The 19,949-nt window shown below is 31.6% G+C and overlaps 1 protein-coding gene across 6 annotated transcripts in view; it reads left to right on the top strand.

Moving 5' to 3' along the window:
- Positions 1-1,578: 1,578 nt before the first annotated feature.
- LOC127703077 (uncharacterized) overlaps positions 1,579-19,949 on the top strand; it is a 126,502-nt gene continuing 108,131 nt past the window's right edge. For 2 of the 6 annotated variants that reach the window (XR_007982656.1, XR_007982660.1), the window contains exons 1-3: positions 1,579-1,718; positions 5,638-5,980; positions 6,775-6,840. Coding sequence is in view for 3 of the 6 variants with exons in the window: in XM_052207476.1 (XP_052063436.1) it covers positions 5,639-5,980; positions 6,775-6,840; positions 7,612-7,698; positions 10,569-10,703; positions 11,465-11,728 (894 nt within the window). In the remaining 3 variants the exon portion in view is untranslated. Of the gene's footprint in view, positions 1,719-1,758; positions 1,825-5,637; positions 5,981-6,774; positions 6,841-7,611; positions 7,699-10,568; positions 10,704-11,464; positions 12,935-19,949 lie in introns of those variants that run through there. The other 4 variants (XM_052207468.1, XM_052207476.1, XM_052207469.1 and 1 more) reach the window with 4 other exon arrangements.

The following is a 19,949-nucleotide window of genomic DNA, read 5'->3' as shown; positions in this document are numbered from 1 at the left end:
ATAGGTTTGAACGTTGTTTTCAATTTAGACTTGTTTATATTTTTTTCGTTTGGGCTTGTATTATATTTGCCTTCGGGTTTATATGATCCGTTCATCCTATTTTGACTCCTCAAAATTCAAGAGTCTATCCTAAATTGAGGTAAATTGTATGGCTTTCCAAATACCGTTTCGATTCCTAACATCACTGAAGAGACATTAATTGTCGAAATCCGGATATGGTGTACAAAAACCTTTGCACCTTTTGTTTGCGGTATACAATCTTTTCCGCAAGTTTATTGTTTTCTGTTTAGTATTAAATTTATAATTAAGATCCATTTATTACATCGGTGATCCGTGTATTTGGCAATCGCCAATGGCAGTCAGCAGGGTTTAAGAACATTTGTTGTTCGACCTGTTAGTCAAATGCGTTTTGTTAAAATATACTTTTTCACTTTTTTGGTCTTTTGGAAAATATTGTTTGTGCTGTATTTAGACCCCTCTAACAAGAAATTTGTTTTGCATGCACACGTATAAAAGTGCGGTTTTTATCCAACAGTTTTTTTTAATGTTCTACGCGTTCCCATTTGTTTATCAAACTGTGTCATTACAGTTTTTTAAATGATTTGGTGTATTTTAAAGATTTTTTTTCAGAATCGGTTAATACTATATATTCTTTCCACGTTTGTTTACTTTTACTTTCATCACAGGTGTTTTCCCATTGCACATGCGCTGTCCGATTGTCGGATTTCTAACGAAATTTACCATGGTTAAGGTAAATGCCTACGGAAAAACTGTAGGCGAATAAGAGTACGGAAATACAATAATTCAATATCAGTACATTTCTAAAGATTTTGTTAATATAAAGGAATTTCATTTAAAAAACCACATCTTTGTAGGCGTGTTTTGTAGTAAAACTTAGCCATTCAAGTATATAAGACTTATTCACCCTTTTTGTCAAATTTGAAGGATCATGTGTGATTTTCCGTTACAGCTGTCATGAATATTCTAAAAATGGTATATTTTGCAGATTTCAAAGCAATCAGAAAAAAGGAAAAACAATTTGAAATTTGTTACCGTCATACTGTACGGACATAATTTACGGAAAAAAATCTGACTTATATACATTTTGATATCACCAAAATAGATCTAAATCGTGCTTATTATTGATGTAAAAACTCACAAATCCTACAAACTTTCGTTTACATATTTTTCATAAAAAAATAAAAAATTTAGCATAGGTCTACCGAAAATTCGACCTTTTTTAAATGACCCTTATGACTTTAATAAAAAAACCTACATTCTATTGAAACTAAAGTTATGTATATAATGCCTTTCAGATTCCAATTAATTCATTTCAGTTAAACATGCCATTACAAGTTTGTAAAATTTGTAAAACTGCAAACTCAGCGCTAAATAACATTTTATATTGTACGCAATTTATATAGACTCTTTGGTATTCCAATTCCAAAAGGTTTTAACAAATTTAAGATTTTACCGGTGCGTAAAACAAATGCAGTTGAAATTGGCCATAACTCTATATATCGTCTATAAAGATTGTTTACCAAACATGAACTATTTAAACTTAGTAATGAAAAATACCCAGATAAAATCAAGTCCAGGTAGATCTACGTCATTGATCGATAGAGGAAGTAGTTCATCTGACAACAGATATTACTTTGTTATTATTGACAGTCATTGTTTTCATTAAATAAGATACCTCGTACAACACAGACAGAAAGGTTGGTAAAATATGATCATTTCATTGTTGAAAAGAAAGGACATGATAGTTTGCTGTACATAATCTTTTTGCCTACGGACCGTGAATTAGTCAACAAGGGGAGACAAGTAAACATTATACTTCATTTCAATATTTTATTGATTTTTCCAACATTATTTCAAATAACATGTAAGGATGTTCAATAACCACATTTTCACTTAACCTTGACATTTTTAATAGCCCATTTTTTCCTTAGTATTGAATAAATATTTTTTGCTCACAATGCTCAGCAACATCTCTAATTTTAAGTATTTCTTTTTAGTTACATCTCAAATACACTTCTAGTAAGACGTTTCGAAATTCTTGATAATTTTCAATAGAGTTAAATATTCTTTTCTTCTCATTTATTGCATTAGAAAATCTAGTGACATCTTTGAATGCTTATTTGTGATTTATATAATACTGAATGAGCATCTGTTTCTCCGTATAACACTTAATTCAGAACATTTTTGAAAATTTTGGTCTGTGCTTGAGACATACAAGTGTGAACCCCAAGGGTACATGCTCTACAAATATATTTACATGGACTCCTCCCATCCGACAGTAAAAGCCATGATAAGGAAGGTGACTATCCTTTCGGCTGTTCGGAATGCATAAATACACTGTAAAAATGTTCTGGGTACAATAAAGATTACTATAATTGTTTACTTTTTATACATTGTAACTTGGATGGAGAGTTGTCTCATCATTGGCACTCATACCACATCTTCTTATTTTTAGTTTTTTAATTTCTACTTATAACTATTAATTTTTGTATGTTATTTCCCCCTTATTGGTATTCATTATGTTATTTACCCCTTATTGATATTCATCTTGTATGTTATTTCCCTTTAATACAATTCATTTTTGTATGTTATTTTCCTCTTATTACGTTTCATTTTTTTAAGTTTATATCCCTTATTGGTATTAATTTTGTATGTTATTTCCCCGATATTACTATTGATTTTGTATGTTATTTTCCCTTGATACTACCAATTTTTGTATGTTATCTTAGCTTCCCCTTGATACTAGTTATTTTTCCCGTATTATTATTCATTTTCCCCTTAGAACTATTTATTTTTTTGTATATTATTTCCCCCTAACACTATTCATTTTGATTTGTTATTTGCCCCTTATTGCTATTCATATGTGTATGTATTTTCCCCTTAATACTATTTTACTGGGATACGATTACTGTCAAGCAATCTGTAGCCTTTTAACATTGACTACTTTTCAAAACTCTCACGTTAACCGTTTTGTGATTATAATAAGGGTTCTAAAGATTTTTTCGGTTTAAAAGAAAAAACAAATACACAGATTGAATTTTAACAATTTTCCGTTAATTTTCTTTTCATAATATTCCTCATGTTTTGATATCTCCCTTTTTTATTTGCATTATCTCCCTTTTTATTTACATTTATTTTACAATATGGAAAACAAGTATTAAGCAGTATCTTATATGTATTCAGAGACTATATATACATCACGTCATAATGGGAATTCCATTGTGTTCTATTGTTAAAATGCAAGAGTGGTTCCGGAATGAAACTTTTGCCGTCAAATAAGACTTAGTACTGAAGTAGTGTTGTTCCAATCAGGTTACCTTTATGAAACTTTGATATTGAACTCCAATAAGGGAAATGATGTTAAGAGATGTCACATGAAAACATGTAGGTAAACTAACATAAAGGTAAACTAACAATAAGGTAAAATAACATAACGGTAAAATAACATAACGGTAAAATAACATAAAGGTAAAATAACATAACGGTAAAATAACATAAAGGTAAAATAACATAAAGGTAAAATAACATAAAGGTAAAATAACATACACAAATGAATAGAAAAAAGGGGAATATAGCATAAAAAAAAAATAATGTTTAAAAAGATAAAAATAACATACAAAAGTGAAAGACAATAAGGAGGTAATAACATACATATATGAATAGTATTAAAGATGAAAAAGAACATACAAAAATGAATAGTTATAAGGGGCAAATGACAAACAAAAATGAAAAGTATTAGGGGAAAATAAGAAACAAAAATAAATACTAGTAGTATAGAAATGGAATTAACATACAAAAACGATATAGTAATAAGGAGAAAATAACATACAAAAATGAATATTAATGAAGAGAAAATAGCAAACAAATATACATTGTAATGAGGGGTAAATAACAAACAAAAAGAAATAGTAATAAGATGAAACTAACGACTGAAAGACCAAAAGACAAACAACAGTACACAAAACACAACATAGAAAACTAAAGACTGAGCAACACGAACCCCACCAAAATGGGGGGAGGGGGATGATCTCAGGTGCTCAGGAAGGGTAATTAAATCCGGCTCCACTAGTGGCACCCGTCATGTTGCTCATGCAAGCATATTCCCGGTGATAAGTTTAATTAGGTAGGTCACATTTGATGAAAAGGAGAAGGGATTGTGGTTATGACAATTAGATCATATCCGTCGACATATGTGAAACAGATATTCCATAACGTTCAACCAACTCGTGATGACGTCCGTAAAATTTCGAATGAATGATTTCAACTTCACTAATTGCAACTCTTTGTTCAATAGCTTCCTTGTAAGCAGCAACCCTCTATCATTCAAATCATTACAGGAAATGCAAACTCTGGTAGATATATATTCCATATACAGGCGCTGCTTGAATGTTGAATGTTGCTACATCAAAATTGAAAGTTTGCAATTGGGAAGCTGAAATGCATTATATAGTAAGAGAACATCATCATTGGCCATATTGGTTTCCTTGTTAAATTCGCCAATTTCAAGCATCCATAGCTCTTTCAACATACCTTTAATTGCATATAAGAGCATACTTGGATCCCGGAACTTAGGAAATACTTAAATAGGTACTTCCGATCTGAGAAACAGGCAAAATATACCCCTTTTTAAAATTTCATGCAATTTGTCATTAGTCAAAACTATTAGTCAAAATATGGTCAACAATGGTCATTTAGCTTTCATTTGATACAAACATTACCAACATATTCTACATATTTTGAAAGTTACATCCATGCGTAGGAACTATTTGGTTTTAAATATGTACTACTTTCTGGTATGTTCTTTCTGACAGAGCCCGAGTTAGTAGTGTTAAACCAATAAAGTACACAGCGATGGTAACCCATAAATTGATGTATTAAATTTACCATGTTCCAAAGGCTATACTTATATACCTTTATGTTATTTATTTTATTTTACACTTTTCTAAAGTGCCGTTTTAGGCCATGCTTTCTATGATTGTGCAATGTGATAGTTTAACAAATTACTTTTAACATAAATAGTATTCATTACATATCGGTCAGCGTCAAGTAAACGCATAAGTGAATATAGCTATCATTGGCATATATTATATGTAAAGAAAGATGATATGATACTAACACCATACACATACAACGGAAATAATATCAGTTAGCTAATCGTGTTATACAGAATAAAGCCAAGGAAATGCATAATAATAAATATTCTGATGAAACCAAAGGAAAGGAGTTATAATACATGTATCAATTTTGACTATCAGCGCTTATCCAACAGTATGGGATCCCATAGCAACTTATTCATCGATCGAGTCTCGAATTAATACACCGTCCGTAAAAAATTCTTCTCCCCTGCCTGACGTGTTCCCAATTTTATAACTCACTCAAGCCAATAGAATCTTAGCCACACCAAAAAGCGACCAATCAGAAGAAACTGTTATTGAGTTATAATTTTAGGATGTCAACATGTTCATTTGTTTACCTGCCTACTGTTATGAGCTTGTTGCGTGGGGTAGGCATGAGTCTCCACAATCCAAAACCTAGGCGTGTATAGATCAACACCTGACAATGCACTGTACACGGACGACTTTCAATCAGATTCTTTGAGTTTTTTTTTAATTTCAGAATGTCAACAACGACTGCTAATATTCCGATCTCCTCCCCATATATGCCACAAGTGATGGGAATCCAACAACCTCTACCAGTCGGACGCCAGCAACAAGCATTTCCAGTGAGGACATTTAAGGTGTTTGGTGGTGTACAGATAGGTCTTGGTGTTCTTCTTGGGATTCTAAGTTTAATTGGAGTGATTTTGGACATTATTGCATGGAACAAATACGACGACTGTCTCACCAATAATTATTATTACAGTGGCAGTTATTATGATTATTATTGGATATGTCGTCGATATAATGATGTGCACGCACTTTTTGCATTTGACATAACTTGTCTAATATGTTCTGGATGGGTAAGTGAATAGTTTTAGTTTTAAGCTGACTCATATTTTTTTTATAGAAAAAAGAATTGTATTTTTTTTTATAGAAAAAAGAATTGTAGAGAGATACATATAAATACATATACAAACTCCTGAAAAATTAGCATTGAGAGAGAGAGAGAGAGACGAACAATAAGAACTACGGACATATGCATGGCTCAAATGTCTTTATAATTATGAGCCCAAAAATGACAAATATGCATGCAGCACCCATCAATTACACATTTGGTTTGACCCCCTTACAAGTATATATTTTAATGCAACTACATTGTCTCAATGTATTGATGTTATTTGCAAAATGTTTTATAGTTATTGATATTGTAATTTTAAACAATGAATATCATAAACAGAACATTGAACTTTAATTGATAAATGATAATTTCTTTTCCGTTTTTTTCCTTCAACAGTGCTAGATTTTTCGTTGGTTGTTCATGAAAATAAAATAGAAAAATTTAATTGTGTTACTATGAATGATAATGTAAGACATAAACAAGGTTAACTGTAATGGTATTCTATGGCATGAAATAAAATTGGATTTGAATACAAAATAAAGATACAATTAGCAATGACAAACAACATTATAGCGCTGTAACTCAAATATTAACGTAATTTTATAATGTATATATTTTTGTAAGAGCAATGCTTAAAAAAGAGCATTGCATAAAAAAATAGTTAAAAACATCAATGATGCACCTTTAGTTTCGTTAAAATGTAAAGGAAATGGTAAAAATATGAATTAATTTTAATGTTAATTTTTGTAATTGTAGTATGTTGTCACTGGTTTTCTGCCTATGTGTATGTCAAAGAAGAGGGAAGCAAGCTGGATATGTCTGGTAGGCTTTAAGTTAGGAAGGACCAATGATTCATTCACTTTTAAAAAGAAAAAAAAAAAAAAAAAAAAAAAAAAAAAAAAAAAAAAACAGATTTTACATTTATAGTTCAAAAACAAAAACTATGAGAATCGAATTTAAAGCAGCAATTGACTCTGCTTTATTGGAATTCTATGACCATGTTTGAATTCCTGATATTGTTATACGCCCGTTTACGGGACGTACATGTTGTATTATGGTATACCGTTGTCTGTCCGTCTGTCCGTCTGTCCGTCCGTCCGTCGTCAACATGCCGGACAATAACTTAAAAACGTTTAACCAATTTGAATGAAACATTGGTTAATTGTCTATATCTATTGACGTGAGCTGCCTTTCGATTTTATAAATTTCAGATTTTATGTTTCTGAGTTATGGGGTTTTATTCATTAAAAATGGTTGTTTTTCCAGTTTTCGGACAATAACTCAAAGTTCTTTGAGCAGTTTTCATGAAACTTTGGTGACTTGTTTATATCTATTAAAATAACCTTCCTTTAGTTTTTATAAATTTCTGATATGACATTGAGGAGTTACGGAACTTTATTCTGTGAAAAAGCGACGGGCGTATGAGGCACTCATGGCGCAGCTCTTTATTTTTATCTGTTCAGATATAGGATAAGTTTGTTAGTTACAAGAAGGAAACAAATAGTGTAAATCCATTTTAATTAAATAACATTATAATTTTATGTACATTGTACAAAGTATAATTATATTATTTCAATCTTTATTTTTATTCAGAAAACTGGATTTATGGTGTGTAGCATAATTGGAGCGTCAATTTTCGTTCCTACTATGTTCAGTCTTGGTGTAGTCGGTTCAATTATAGTAAGTAATGTTGTTGATTATAATAATTAAAAAAACTGTTGAATAGATTAGCATATTGCACATCAGTGATATCAATGTTTGATAAGCGTCAAAATATCAAACTTGAATGCACTAGAGAACACGATAAATATAAAATAATTTGTTGAATATGATTGCAATCGATAATTCTAGCGACATGTTCACACAGAATTACTCTTTTACATATTTTCATTGATCGTTGAATTGAAATGACCACTTTCTGTTTTTAATTTGAGTTTGAAAAATCCTTGTTTTTAAAGAATAATAATCAAAATAACGCTTTTAGTTTTCTAACGTATGTTATGTATTGACAATGTTTTGTGCTGCTTGCGATTGGTTGTAAGGTGTTGTGTCTCATTTGTATTTTGAAAACAGGGTTTTGCTCCAAATTAATAGAAATACATTCAACGGTATAATAAGGACAATTATTGAAAATTTATGACAAACATTTTTAAATTCTGTATCTATTTGAACAGATAAAGTTTGAACTGAATTTGAAATTACGTGATATTCAATTTATAATGGATACATGACACAAATTTTCCATTTATTAAATTTTTCATACTATATTTACGTCTAATCATGTAATAACTTTACGACAGAGACAACTTATTACATGTACGGCGTCTTGAATTCAGGTCAACAATAAACTTATCATAGATACACAATGCAAGATCTGCAAATTGGCGGTAGCAAATATTTTTTCCCTGAGTTGGATTTGAAACCATGCTTCTGTGACTACCCAATGCACTGTCTAACGACCGTGACCACTCGACAAACTAGGCAATATGAATAACAGCTTTTTAAAAATTAACAGCTTTCGTTAGTCGAGTAATGCCTTTCTCTAGTCTGATTCATCAATGCTGGTAGCAAACTTGAACTGTGACATGTAGATGGAATAGTAAAGAATGACAATACTTACTTGACCAACGAAACTATATTTTATGCAAGTATATATATATATAACACTTATGTATACAAGTCACATTACCTGAAGATCTGGGAAAGCAGTGAAAGCGCTAGTAAAAATGATGAATTGAAACCGTTATTATCTTTTATTAATTTTCTTATATGTTACCAGCATACAGATTCTACTTAACTTTTCTTTATATATATATATATAAACGCCTAAAAAGTGTACACAACAACACCAATAACAAAAAAAGGAACTATAAATGTAATTATTTATAAATATTTCGGATAACAGATATCCTTCATCAGTAAATATGATTGTGATGTTGAATGAATCATATATCAGTCTACTTAAATTAAACTATAACAATCTTGAAATTTATACAATAAAAAAGTCAAATCGAACATCAGGTAAGACGCTTGCACAATTCTAAATATGTGTTAAACACGACATAGGTTATATGACTAATTACAGCAGAGAGTTCAAAAATATGCTTAAATAAAAATAATAATGTGCGATATGAACTAGCACAATTCTAAAGCTTTAACGGTGACGACAGTTATGATGTTACAAGAACGATTGCGTCAATAAGAATTCCAAATAAACAGCACTGAACGATCTAAATTTGTAAATATTTCAAATTTGACAACGGTAGAGTAGTTACAACAGAGTCCGCGTATTTAAACATCGCAAACAAACGGCCGTTAAAATATGATAATAAATTTTGACTAAGGTTAACTAGTTGAACGTGGCTTGGCACTTTTACATCCCTCAGAAAATTAAGCCATTTAAATTGGTATATTCAACAGATTTTAGAGATGAGTAAAGTAAAGAAATAGAAACAGAGACTGTAATAATAAGTAATATAACCCAAATGTAAAGCACTGCATGGAGTCGAACTACATCTTTTCATTTATCCTATTTGGTGCCAAAGTTGTTAATTTTCTTATCCAAAATCTTTCCCGGGTGAGTCTATCCTCCCTAGACCAAGCAGAGTTGTGGTCAATGATTGTAATGGTCAGTCGATTGAGATCTGCCTTAGTGTGGCCAGGGGATCTGAAATGTCGACTGAGAGGGAGGTCTGGCTTGAATTGGTAGTCGCTACGATGACCGTTCATTCGTTTGTGAAACGGCTGTTCTGACTCGCAAACATACTGTTTACCACATTTACACTGTAGGAGATACACCACATTTGTAGTCTTGCAATTAACATTGCAAAATATGGTGTATTCTGTACCAGTGGAGTGACTGTTAAAAGTCTGAGTAACCAGTATTTGTTTGCAAGTCAGACATCGTTTGTTCCCGCAACACTTGCAAGAGCCCACAGACGAAGAGCCTGCTTGAGAGGATAAATCAGCTCTCACCAGCAAGTCTTTAAGGCTTTTGGGCCTACGGAAAGCCAGTACAGGTGGCTCGGGAATGATCTTGGATAGTTTAGGATGTTTTTCGATTTCTTTCCAATTTTCGCGGATTAGGTGAGATAAGTTGTCAAATTATGGATGGTAAGTCAACACAAAAGGCACCCTCCTGTTGACCTTTTTGACTTTATATTGTAAAAGTTCATCTCGGCTGATGTTGTTAGCACGAGAAAAACCTTTATCAATGTATTTTCTTTTGTAGCCCCGATGTTTTAGGTGACCGCGAAGTTCTTGTAGTCGTTTTTTTGCAATATCGTTGGTGGAGCAAATCCTTTTTATTCGTATGGCCTGGCTATATATATATAGATGTTTGCCGAATGGTCAAGGTCGCTTTTTATAGTCCATGTAGTTTTGCCAAGATTTGTTTGATTAAAACTGATATAAAGGAATAAAACAATGCAGATGTAACATTTTGTGGTGAATTTAAATCGAAGAATTTTATATGTATATAATACATATTTTTTTGTCATTTTCACTTTGTTTATTTATGTAAACACTTTACACATTTATGTTTATTTCAGAGAGGAAATCATGATTCGAAAGCTGTAGTTCTGTCAGCTTTCATGGCTGTTTTGTCCTTTGCAGAAGTGGTAGTCGCAATCATTGCCGCTTCATTCAGTTGTTGTTGCTCCACATGGGGGACATCAAGTCAGCAGGTAAGCAAATGTTGCTCCAAAACATGAACACTCTTCCGACCCAACTGAACCTGAATATTTCCCACAAAAGCGGACTAGGGGGGTCAAATGATTTGATGTTAAGATGCTGCAACAAATACTGACGTTGTCGCCTCAGTGTTATCTACTAGTAAGTGTTTTTGTGCATAGATAACAACCGTAAATGTGAGTTGTCTGCTTGAAATACCAATACATTTCTTGGGAGGTGACCGAACGGTCCATAAACTACCATTTAGTACTATTATACTGGACTGAAAAATTTATCTAATATATTAAACAGAAGGATGGTATCACGGTATCGATACCGTGATACGAAGTATGCTAGTATTTAAAGCCATATTTATGTGTCAGTTGTAATTCCTCTAGGTCGTTGTGGGCCGGGGTCTTCCATATTCTCTCTGACTCTGAACGTTAACTTTAAATACATAGACAAATTGGAAATCGAAATAACTTACTTACAAATGGCAAACAGAAAGTTTTGGTTGCCTGTACCTAGTCCCGAATTTAACAGACATATTGTCAATATACATGGCCATTATGCATTGGAATATACATCGAGTTTTAGTATGTTTTCCCATTCTTCACTAACCTCAGGGAGGATACTTCTTATTTACTTATATATAGTATCGTATTAACTTGTATGAAAATAGCTTTATTTTTATTTTTGAAAGTTTTATCACTGTTTTTTTAGATAAAAAAACATTAATTGTATCTATAAATACTTCATTTTCATATCTCAATAGGGAGTTGTTATTATGCAAAGCACCCAACCTGGAATGTTTCTTAACCTACCACAGACTCAGATTCCCATGGCAAACGGTCACCAGATCATGATAGCTACCGGACAAACAGATAACCCAATAGTGCAGTATCCCAGAGGGCAACAGTATCAAGTAATGACTACAACTCAACCGACAGAACAACAGGTTCAAGCTGTTGGTGGTACGCAACCAGAACCAAACAGTGGACAGGTTTTTGATACCAATCCGCCAGCCTACAAAGAATGAAGGAGATATAACCATCCCTTACTTACGATTGCGTTTGTTTGTTGTAATAATCAAAGACTATAAATCTTAATATAAAATTACTAACACTTGTGAAATTAGAGATACACGATGATGTATATATAAAATGAAGAGCTTTAAATTGTTTTGCTTTGTTAACCTAGTAAAAGATGTTATATATGAAAACATAAGGTAATGGAAGGTTTTAACTTTAAACTAGACTAAAACCTTCTAAAAGTGTTCATCTTCAAAAACAAATATTAAGTATCATGGAAGACGATTATTATCACCTTCCAGTTAGGAAATGAATCTCTAAAAAGATCTATATTCATATATCAGATTTTATAATTACTTATTTTTTATAATTTTAGACACACGCAGTATACCCAATCAGTTAAAGAATATGAAAATTGAAAGATATGACAAGAATTAGTAATGTGTAATCTCTTTTTATTTAATTCTATAAATATATTTTTATACAATTGTCAAAATACGAATAGGTTTATAGTGACCACCTCCAACTGTCTATACTCTTAATGTGAAGAATCACATCAACTGGACCCTTAATCAGTTGATTTGAAAATGAGTCTTGTTCTATGAATTTATCAACTAACATTGTAATATGTCCTATACCAAATGGTATGGCAAGCTTAAGAATTTTTAATAAAAATACCATCCTTATCAGGAGCATATTTAAACACTAAATTTGATATTCGTTTTTCTACAAATACCATGTTAAGTGATTAGAATATTGAATTTCCTTCCGTTAAGCAGCTTTAAAAAAAACCCCAACTTGAATGCTACTATGGTATAACAGTCGTTGGCAATGTGTTTGTCTACATTGACATAAAAGTCCTAAAATTTCCTAACTACTTAGACTGATCACAGATTTTTATATATTATGATTACATAAATTATATTATGCCAAATCGACTTTCCTTGTTAGTTATAAAGGATTTGATAGTAAGCCCAAAGTATTATGCTTTGTAAAACCAAAAAAGTTTTTTGACATGCATATAATAATAATTTCTTATTGCACCAATTTTGATTTTGCTTAGATATTTTTTTTACTTGTTTTTTTTGTTGCAAATAGCTTGCCTAAGATGGTGTTCATGATTGATGCTTGGTTGTGTATACTATTCCCTTTTTATTCTATTGAATTGCCTTGTATACACCATAGAATTTGATAAAGATATTTCAAAATACTCATTGTTCGTTAATGTCATTTATATGTTGAATAAATGTAGCGTCCTTCAAGTCTGGAATAAAGTCAATATGAATGAAACTCCTATATGAATAATGCAAAACCAATTTTAACAATATAACAATATGAGACGCATTCATAAATACGACTAGTTTGCACAACAATAGCGATGCTGTATAATCAAATTGAAAATACCTATCCTGCTATTCCCAAAAATATTAAAAATGAAAAAAGAAACCCAGTGTATACAGTCGTGCATGTCATAATATAGTGTTTAACATTCAAAAATTAGTTAGAGAAATTAAATCACTAGAGAAAGATGGACGGAAGCGACAAACAACAGTCCACAAAACACTATACAATAAGGTAGAACACATATGTCAGACTGTTCAAACGACCACCAATACACTATACAATAGCATAATTTTATTAACTTATCAATGTGCCCTCACGAGAGCAGAATAATTACAATTTAAATATCGCTACAAGATAAAACCTACAATACTAAACATGATTTCAATGACTGAGTCGATAAACATACAACTGAAAAAATAACTTGCTATAATATACTGTAAATAAAAACAAAAATTAACCCGACAAAATAATATAATATAAAATGATATAATGATATGTGGTGTGGTGGCCAATGAGATAACCATCACACAAAGACCAAAAGACGGACTTTAAAAAAGTGCAAAATCTGATCGTATAATAAGCTATAGTTGCACTTTGTAAATACAGCTGTTTTATAAACCACACCTTTTGTGGGGAGACATTTAATATTCATAGATATTTTGTTCTGTTTACCTACTGGTTCCCAGATATGATCTTTATGCTTCATCTCGTAGAGACTCAACTGGAGAAAGTTACCAGTATATATATACATGAATGGCAGGAACATTGAATTTTGAAGGAGACCCAAAGTGAAGGTAGGGTAGTACAGAGTTTTAGTATAGGTTTAAAAGCTTAGAAGTTCGAGGCAAATAAATGTTGAAAATATGCTGTACAGCCCTATGTTTTGACCTTTGAAAAAAATAGTATAGCATATAAACTTTCCACGAAACTGTATAGTAAAAGTGGCATAGTTTTAGCCGTAAAAGGAGTTCATATGAGAAATTGCATTGTTAAATTTCCAGAAGTGCAAAAACCCCGGGATAACAAAATGTACATCATTCAAGGGAGAAAAACAACGACATGATTTGAGCTAATAAACAAGTAAAAAAGGAAAATTGCACAACAAAATGGATGACAATAACAACCACTTAAATACAGGTAAATTAAGTTTTTTGTGGGTTTATAAACAAAGGGCAATGGTATGACATTAATGAAAATTAAATAATGAACACCAATATTAATAAAAAAAGTCTATGAAATAAAAAAGGAACTACATTACACTAAAACATTTTGATATATAAAAGGATAAAAAAAACTATGAATAAATAATAGAAAACTCCCTCCAAACTCCTTCCAACAAAACTCTCGTTCATTCCGATCGGATTTCTATTTCAGTATTACATTTGACAGGAGAACGAAACATTGTACTTGAAGATCGTTACTCTTACCAAATAAACACAACTTTGCATAATGTATATCGTTTTTTTACAAATATCTGTTACCTGAAGAAACGGGAAGTGTTTTATAAGCTTATGTTACTAATAGATAATACAAAGGTATAGTAACCACGATTGCCTTAATGGAGACTTACTTGTTATTTTGTAAATACCTTTGTGCATTGGAAATACTGGCATCCAAGGAATCGTGTTTGCAGTGGTAGGTGGTGGGGGTTCCCGATTTCGTTTTAGATTAACATGCACAGAATTAGAAATGAGACTATCACTTATTCAATTATCATAAGCGTAATTAAATTTAGAATGGAAATGGGGAATGTGTCAAAGAGATAACAACCCGACCATAGAGCAGACAACAGCCGAAGGCCTACAATGGGTCTTCAATGCAGCGAGAAACTTCCGCACCCGGAGGCGTCCTTCAGCTGGCCCCTAAACAAATATGTATACTAGTTCAGTGATAATGGACGTCATACTAAACTCCAAATTATACAAAGGAATCTAAAATTAAAAATGATACAAGACTAACAAAGGCCAGAGGCTCCTGACTTGGAACAGGCGCAAAAATGCGGCGGGGTTAAACATGTTTTTTGAGATCTCAACCCTCCCCCTATACCTCTAGCCAATGTAGAAAAAACAAACGCACAAAAGTACGCACAGTAAAACTCAGTATAAGAGAAGTCCGAGTCCGATGTGGCTATTTTAAGTTCTTCGAACAAATTAAAAATGATTAAGAAGGACTTTTCTAACGATAAAAAAAATCTAATGAAACTTAAAACTTCCACATACAAATTAATTTATTTCAGTGAAAGATGCCTTTAACAGTTTGTAAAATTTGTAAAACTGCAAACTGCAGCGCTAGATAACATTTTATATTTTACGCATTTCATATGGAACATTTGATATTAAAATTCTATTTTGTATGAAACGCGGATGCGCTTCATATTAAAAATGTGCACACGATCAACGCTTTTACAACCCTATAACATTATAAAAAGAAGCATTCAATTCTTATAATTACATTTTTATGCTACAACTATGAAATTTTATTTATATCAAACGTTTAGTTTATCTTTCAATGTACTATTTCAAAATTATCACGAATAGCAAGTGCAGTGTCATAGCTGTTATGTTTTATACGGAAATAAAATATGATAATGGAATGCCTAGCTATTGTTGTCAGACAATCAAAATTACGGATTCTAAAGAAACATACATGTAATGTAATTATTAAAATATAAGTAACCAGATAAAATAAAGTCAGAGTAGATTTAAGTTATTGATAGATTTAGGAAGTTCTTCATCTGACAACATATACTCCTTTGTTATTATTGATAGTCATTGTTTTCATTTAATAATATAAATCGTACAACACAGACAGGAAATGTTGGTAAAATATGATCATTTCATTGTTAAAAACAAAGGACATGCTAGTTTACTGTACATAATCTTTTTAGCCTGGTAACCAGAGTCAGAATTTTCTAAATTTAATCGTCATAACTACTACACGCCTATATCATACATCATTTGATTTGAAAATGTGTTTTCTTTAAAGTAAATTTGGTCCTCAGTTGAAAATATGGTGCAGCTTTTCAGAAATCAAGATCGAAGGTCACCAACGATTTTCCACAAAAAATATTTGAATATGTAATATCAATGTAAATACCCTTTTAGTAGTAGAATGATTGTAAACTAGTATATATTTTTTCCTTATCCAATTTTTCATCAAAAAAATATTGAAGACAACCATAAAATGTTTTTACACAGTAAACGTATGTAATTTTACACAAAGGCGGATTGTTTCTTTTTTTTTTAATGTTTTTTTTTCTTTAATATTACAGTACAACGTTCTTTAAAACTACACAAACTGTATCGACAAATGTGAAACAATATGTTTTTGTTAATGTAACTATATATATATATATATATATATATATATTATATCTCAATGAAAGTATAGAATTTGAGTTTTGAGCATATAGTTTGAATTTGATACATGCCAAACTGGCACCAAAACCCGTTTCAGAGCAGACTTATATTTAAGTTTAAATAATGTCATGAATTTTTGTAAATTAAGAACTGCATATTAGGAACATGAATCAGTATAAAAAAGAACAACAACTGTAAAAGGCATTTTCGATGACTAGGAACGCCTTTTAAATTTTATTGTACATAAGTTTTTCGTGTACTAAGTACCTATGCACGAATGAGCACAAGGATTAGATTTCATTGTATCGTAATCAAGATATTACAAAAATTTCCACTGGCTATTTTGGAATAACATGGTGTGTCTCAAATTAAAAAAAAAACAATGTTTGTAATTAGTTTTCACATTTATTTTCATTTATCCTGCTTATAAAATCTTTGCAAGTTTTGCAAAATTCGATCATTTAAATAAAGAATAACAAATATGGTACTTAATACCTTAATTAGAGTAAAACGCTATCTTATAATTGTGGTAATTTATGATCCCTGCAACTACTTTGTACACAAAAAAGTAAAAATGTATGTAATATGAAACCTTGTGAAGGGAAATTGAGGCAACTTGATGATGACAATATTTAACTTTCTTAAGGAACCTACTACATTTCATTATGAATTGAAAAACTGTGATAATGTCTGAAGGGAACGTGCCAACTATATCTATATGCTTTTATTTTTTATTTTGAAAAAGAAACAATAACAAACATATAAACTTTAATCTATTGAAAGTTGCTTTTTAATGCCTCTCCGCTAGACTATCTATGAGAACATGTATAAAATTGAGAATGGAAATGGGGAATGTGTCAAAGAGACAACAACCCGACCACAGAACAGACAACAGCAGAAGGCCACCAACAGGTCTTCAATGCAGCGAGAAATTCCCGCACCCGGAGGCGTCCTTCAGCTGGCCCCTAAACAAATATATATACTAGTTCAGTGATAATGAACGCCATACTAAACTCCAAATTGTACACAAGAAACTAAAATTAAAAATAATACAAGACTAACAAAGGCTAGAGGCTCCTGACTTGGGACAGGCGCAAAAATGCGGCGGGGTTAAACATGTTTATGAGATCTCAACCCTCCCCCTATACCTCTAGCCAATGTAGAAAAGTAAACGCATAACAATACGCACATTAAAATTCAGTTCAAGAGAAGTCCGAGTCTGATGTCAGAAGATGTAACCAAAGAAAATAAACAAAATGACAATAATACATAAATAACAACAGACTACTAGCAGTTAACTGACATGCCAGCTCCAGACTTCAATTAAACTGATTGAAAGATTATGTCTTCATCATATGAATATCAGGCACAATCCTTCCCGTTAGGGGTTTAGTATCATACCATCATAACATATATGAGAAGAACATAACCCGTGTCATGCCAACAACTGGTTTTTAAATAAATATGTTTAGTGCAGATGCAAAGACCCTATAAGTGAATCAATATCAACGCCAAAATATGCAATCTTTAATGACCTGACAACAGTATCGTAACTATATCCCTTCTTAATAAGTCTATTTAAAGGTTTTGTTAGTTTCAGAGGTGAATACTGACATTTTTGTGCTTTATAAAGAATATTTCCATAAAAAATTGGATGTGAAATACCTGAACGTATAAGAAGTCTGCATGTTGAGCTATATTTACGAATGATGTCCTTATACCGATGATAAAATTTAGTAAATGTTTTGACTAGTTTGTGATATCGAAAACCCTGGTGTAATAATTTTTCAGTAATACATACATTTCTCTCGTTAAAATCTAAAACATTGTTACATACACGAGCGAATCGTACAAGTTGAGATATATAAACACCGTAAGATGGTGACAAGGGAACGTCACCATCTAAAAATGGATAATTAACGATAGGAAATGAAAAATCATCTCTTTTATCATATATTTTAGTATTAAGCTTTCCGTTAATGATATAGATATCTATATTTTCAAATTTATTATACCTTTAGTTTTACTGTAAAATTGGAAAATGTTTTAAAAACATGTAAAGCTCCCGCTGCAATTTAGTTATATATACCATTTTTTGGTCAATTCATTTTTCATCTTACCAGTAAAAGAAGTACATGTAGTAAGACACTGCTTTATATCAATATACATTATGACACCAGCAGCTACAACCTTTTCATTCTGGAGCCAAGGGCCTTTTAAAATCTCATATTTTAAAAACCGATATTCGTGTTTTAGGAGTCAGGAGGCTGTTGTTCAGTGGTTGTCGTTTGTTGGTGTGGTTCATAGGTGTTTCTAGTTTCATGTTTTTTTATATAGATTAGACCGTTGGTTTTTCCTGTTTGAATTGTTTTACACTAATCATTTTGAGTCCCTTTATAGCTTTCTGTTCGGTGTGAGCCAAGGCTCTGTGTTGAAGGCCGTACTTTGACCTATAACTGTTAACTTTTTATACATGGTGACTTGGATGGAGAGTTGTCTCATTGGCACTCATACCACATCTTCTTATTTATATTGATGCATTTATAAACTCATGATCTGGTAAATCACTGTCACTGAGTAGATTTACAAAACACGAATTACATAATAGTTATTGAAAAAATGGTCATTATCGTGATATATGGACTTCCCACAGGACAGTGGATATTGACTAAGACAGCGATAATGACCTCGCCTACGGCTCGATCATTATCGCTATCGCAGTCAATACCACTGTCCTACGAGCAGTCCATGTATCACGATAATGACCATTTCTTCAATAACTATTATTTTTATTTCATTGAGGAACCATATTTTTAGAAATTCTCATAAATTCAAATTGTTCAAAGCAAACTCGAGTTATTGTACGATTTCTAGAGGAAAGAGTGAAGATCAGTCATAGTGATAACTATAAATCACTGCCATTCATTTAAGCGCAATTTTTCAGTATATGAATATAAAATAAGTTTTCTATAATTTTATAATTAACGAAATCACTCTGAACAAAGAAATCACGCCCCAATGGTCATTAACTTATAAAAGTCCGTTAAGCACCGGTTTTCTGGTCCGTTTTTTTCTGTTAAAGACTGTTGGAATTTTTTACTGAAGAATAATGAATGTCATGTGGCCCCTTGTTATCCAATAAGAAAAGCTAATTCTTAACCGATATGAAATAAACTTTGTTAATGAACTCTGTTTTATAAACACCTGTGATATAAGTAGTCAGCCAAAATAAACTATCAATAGACCAATTAAAATATTACTTGAGTTAAAAATATGTGCTAAATTGGATAGTCTATGCAAAGGTATATACTATGAAAATAAGTGTTTGGGACAGGCCCCTCTATCTAACATTCATAGTACGTATCTTGTCATAAACTAACCGACACATATAACGACTTGCATGACTGATAACCGTAACTTTATTGATGATTTGTAATTCAGGAACTGATCTAAACAGGCTTATTAAGAATTCTAAAACCAATGCCGTAACGTCAGGCACCGTGGTTTCATTTTCCAGAATCAACGC

This window comes from Mytilus californianus, unplaced genomic scaffold, assembly GCF_021869535.1.
Source record: "Mytilus californianus isolate M0D057914Y unplaced genomic scaffold, xbMytCali1.0.p SCAF_5, whole genome shotgun sequence".
NCBI lineage: Eukaryota > Metazoa > Mollusca > Bivalvia > Mytilida > Mytilidae > Mytilus > Mytilus californianus.
Note: the sequence above shows the minus strand (reverse complement) of the source record. Positions and strands in the feature narration are given on the sequence as shown.